Genomic DNA, 4,526 nt, shown 5'->3' with positions numbered 1-4,526 from the left:
GGTGTAGGAAAGCAATCACATCCAGAGCTGTCCCGGGCAGTGAACATAGCAATTATTGCGTGAGGATAAAGCCACAGAGTCGCGGAATGGTTCGAGCTGGAAGGGACCTTAAAGATCATCTTGTTCCTTTGTTACTGACCTGCTGCCGCAGGATTAGATGTGGCCCTCAAGTTCTTCAGCACCTCCTTTATATCACTTGTTCACAAACCTCATAGCAGTTTTTTTCTGTTAGCGCTTTGTACAAGTTGTGTGTTTTCTGTCTTTTAATGCTCCAAACGCTCGATATGGTTTAGCTCTTTAGGTCCTTTGTAAGTGTTTTTTTTCCAATGTCTATGGAAAAACACTGCAGGAGCAAAAGGAGTTTCTGAACCTTGAGTTCTGGTTGAGCAATTCTGACACCGCCTCAGAGAGGAAGAACAGGCCATTCTGTTCAACCAAATCACATTAAAAGTTTCCCATCCAAGGAGCTTTAATGAAATTACAGATTGAAGGAAAGCAGCTGATCAGACAGTTGCAGAAGGGAATTGCTTGCCTTTCCTAGCAGAGCTCCTGCAAAAATATTGTGACCATTTGAACAAAGAATTTGCAAGCCTGGTGATACCTTAACATTTGTTTAGTTCTAGTATAAAGGTCAAAATTTTGTTTATGACCTGTTAAATGAGCAGCTCTGATAAGAATGCTTGAACTTCATGCTCCTTTCCATAAAGTTCCTTCTGTACTTGCCATCCAGTTTTTATGTCTCCGCTTCAAGTGTTATTTTTCAGCTGCAAAAAGGTCAAGCATTGGAACAGGGTCCACGAAGGCTCTGGGGTTTCCATCCTTCGATACAGTCAGAACTCGATTGGATGAGGCCCTAAACAAAACGATCGAATTGAGCTTTCTTCGAGCTGGGCTGTTGGGGCTAGAGCCCTTCAGAGAACCCTTGCAGCCTGAATTATTCTTTGGCTCGGCCACTTTTCCGTACTTGAGCAAACGGCGTAGCAGGGAGAGACGACGGCAACATGGCCAGCCAAGGGAAGGCGTGATGGTCACGCGGGCAGGCAGCCTTGTGCTGGGGGCAGCCATAGCGAAGTTGTGCTCACTTGGGCTCGCTCGGCTGACTCTCTGTGTGCGTATTTCAGCTGCTTGCCCTGCAGGAAAGCACGTGCCTCTAGGTGTGATGTGATAAAGAAGTCATTTACCGCACTAACGTACCTTCATTGCGTTTAGAAGATCCTGATGGGGGCGGTGGAGAAGAATACCCCATCGATATCTGGCTCTTGTTGGCTTCCTACATTCGCCCTGAAGACATCGTCCGGTTTTCTTTGATTTGCAAGAAAGCCTGGACCGTTACTTGCACTGCTGCCTTTTGGACCAGGCTCTACAGAAGGTGAGACTCTAATTATTAAACTATTTGTAGGAGGCTTCAGCAGTGACCAGCTCTCTGCAGAGCTGTAAATAAGGGAATAATTCCCTGTAGGCTAGAGTCCTGTAATGTTTGTGTATTGGCATGGTGCTCTGGGCCTCATTTGGCCAGAGGTTGTGGTCTTCAGAGCTGGAAATGGATCTGTGTGGCGTATTCCTGTACACTCCATATAAAATTTTAAGGTGTCATGTGCTTTTCAGCCTGCCACAGCCTATGCACACCCGTTTGTGAGTGTGTGCCTCATGTATAAAAGGCACAAAAGTGCTCACGGTAATGTTGGCACCGTTACCCCACTGAAAGACAGGCCAACATCACCGACAGAACACTTGCCACTGCCTCGAGCTTCGATCGTGGCCGCCTTCCTGTCATTAGGGTGGCCCAAGAGAAACGAGCATTTTGGAGCTATCTTGGTGGGAGAGTAAGTTGTAACTAAAGTAAGAAGAAGAGCAAAGAGGTGGCCAAAACTTAAACCAAACCCCTCTGTCCTTGTGCACGTCACTTGGACTTTTCTTCAGGACAGAACGTTTTCTTTACACTTGTGTTATGTGGCCCAAGAGGCGCAAGCAGCAGGAGTGCAGAGCAAATAGCAGCCACGGTCACGCTCACCCTGTTATTTTAGTGCGAAGCTCCCCAGTGAAGGCTCCTTTGGCGCTGGAGCAAAGAATGACCCTCGAGCGCAGGCACTGGGGCTGCTCAGGCAGTTGCCTGTGCTCAGGCTAAAGCAAGTCCCCGAGAACCTGCAGTAATCTGCAGGCCCTCCCGCAGCCTGCAGCCGAAACGCTGTCTGGTCTCTCTGGACAAACTGCAAGGAATTATTGGGCAGTTGCAGCACAACACACTTACGCCTGCATTGGAAACCTGTGTGATGCAGGTAAAGTCTTTGGGACCATCGCAGGATTTAGTGTTGAGCAGTACGACACCCTGGAGGCGCTCAGGGTTGGCAGGAGGTCTCCTGATCCGTCTGCTGCTTGGCTGCTTGATTTTCTTTCAACATCGATCTCCCTGCATTTTAGGCAGAAATTCTTCAGTGCGAGGGGGGCAAGACTCTGGACTAGATTGCCCAGAGAGGTTGTGGCTGCCCCCTCCCTGGAGATGGTCAAGGCCAGGTTGGATGAACCTGGAGCAACCTGGGCTGGTTAAGGGAGGTTGGATTAGATGATCTCTGAGGTCTCTTCCAAATTAAGAACATCCTATAAATTGCAAAACAAACAGCTCCCCGCAGCTCTCTTCTGTGCAGCTCTGGTGTTCTGACCCCTCGGTGTGTGTTGGGTTTGTCGTTGGCTTTTCAGGCACTACAGTCTGGACGCGTACCTGCCCCTGCGCTTGCGGCCGGAATCCATGGAGAAGCTGCATTGCCTCCGCGCGTGTGTCATCCGGTCGCTCTACCACATGTACGAGCCTTTCGCGTCACGAGTCTCCAGGAATCCGGCTATTCCAGACAGTACCCCCAGCACTTTAAAAAATTCCAGAGTAAGTGGAATCACCAAGGAAGTTGGATGTGTCTGAGATGTTGTTCTTTCCGCTTTTATGTTCTTTCTAGAAGAAAAACAGATGATGTGTAGATTTTCTCCAGTGAAGCTGGAGTGTGGGATGGTTGGTAACTGAGCAGTGGTTTTTAAATGGGTGCTAGTTGCTTGTATCTTGTAGTTGCTACTGCAGAGTAGTTACTCGGCTGCGTAACTTCTGCTGAAGTGCTGCCACAATAGCTTTGTAATCAGCAAAAAGGCGCTGGCTCCACTGAATGACAGAACTGTCGGGGACATTTGCAGCTTCCCCCTCCTCCATTGCAAATCCGTTGCTGAAAGGAGGTTGCGCTGGGATCTGCTTGGTTCTGACGCTGCCTGCCAGAGTCCATCTTTCCTCCGTAGCAGGCGTCTGGAGCGATCAGAAGTGACACTGACAGCCTGTGAAAGGGAACCGGGTCGTACCATGTTCCTGTAGGTCACCCATCGTCTCTGGCGCCCGGGCGAGGGAGGGCGGTGAGGTTGTGAGCATGGGGCGAACGTGCTGATGTTGGCTTCGGGCCTGGGGCTGCCGTCACAGTTGGTCTGTCAAGGGTTTGGCTCTGGTGTGGGCAGGCAATTCCCCCTGCTGTCCCAGCTTGGAGCACTTGTGTATCTGTTCTTTAATCGCTGTTGACCATTAACTCTGAACTGCCTCTGTGTCTCTGGTTTGGTTTTAACTTGCAACTGGCTGATACTCTGCGAGCAGCTTAAGCGACAGTGTGAATTTTCCACCCTCCAAAGTCAAAAGACCTGTTGAATGGGGTTTTTGGAGCCCAACCGGGATGATTTTGCTTCAAGAGCCGTAGTTTCTTTTCCGAGCTCTATAGAGCAACCTCTATCTGTATGTGACATCCCTCCTTCCTTCCTCTCCCTGGGTGGATGCTGGCACCATTGGCAGGCAGCTTTGGGAGCATCCAGCAGTAACGCAGGCAGGTGGTGCTGCAGAGCAGGAAAAAAGCAGAGAGTTCTGCGTGTGGTCTTAGCTCTGCTTCCGGAGCTCTTCATTCTCTTCCTGAACCCCTGGGTTGGGTATCATCTTTCTTAAAAAAAAGGAAGAAAACCATAAACTAGGAAATCCCAGCTTCGCCTTAATCCTTCTAACTTCCTGGCACTGCTGGGGTCCGGCAGCGTGGCTGTGAGAGCTAGAACCCCCGAGGTGGTGCTGGCGGGGTCGGCGTTTTGGGAGCATTCACGTTGACATCATAACGGCTTTGGTGCTCACTGCTAGTGCTTCTACTGTACTCATGGTTTAAAGGAGATTCTCCAAGCGCAGGCTTTTCTTGTTCGGCTTTGAAAAAAGGAAATTAAATGGTGACAAAGCTTTGTTAGAATAGAGGAGGTTCAACCTAGCCCCTCGGAGCATAAAAGCGCCATCCTGAGTCTGGTCTTGCTGTACTAGTGTGTCGCAGGACTGAGCTCCAGCTGGGTTGCCGTGCACAGAAATGCCTCGGCACGGCGGGTCTGGAGGAGGGTCTGGCACCGCCTCCCCACGTTCTTGCTTTCGTGGGCTTTGGTTGTACCTTGACAGGTCGCTGAAACTAATGGCAAACGCCGACGTAAAGTGCATGCGGCGAGAGGAGAGCCCAGCCCCGGGCGGTATCAAATCTTAGTTGTCC

General features: G+C 50.2%; 1 protein-coding gene across 1 annotated transcript in view; it reads left to right on the top strand.

The window, feature by feature from the left end:
- Positions 1-4,526, top strand: part of LOC104270253 (transmembrane protein 183A-like) — a gene marked incomplete at its 5' end in the record, with an annotated part of 12,507 nt that overhangs the window by 4,372 nt on the left and 3,609 nt on the right. The window contains 2 exons of the mRNA XM_009864560.1: positions 1,210-1,369; positions 2,695-2,875. Of these exons, the coding sequence (XP_009862862.1) occupies positions 1,210-1,369; positions 2,695-2,875 (341 nt within the window). The remainder of the gene's footprint in view (positions 1-1,209; positions 1,370-2,694; positions 2,876-4,526) is intronic.

The sequence above is a fragment of the Apaloderma vittatum genome, unplaced genomic scaffold, assembly GCF_000703405.1.
Source record: "Apaloderma vittatum isolate BGI_N311 unplaced genomic scaffold, ASM70340v1 scaffold15662, whole genome shotgun sequence".
Lineage (NCBI taxonomy): Eukaryota > Metazoa > Chordata > Aves > Trogoniformes > Trogonidae > Apaloderma > Apaloderma vittatum.
Note: the sequence above shows the minus strand (reverse complement) of the source record. Positions and strands in the feature narration are given on the sequence as shown.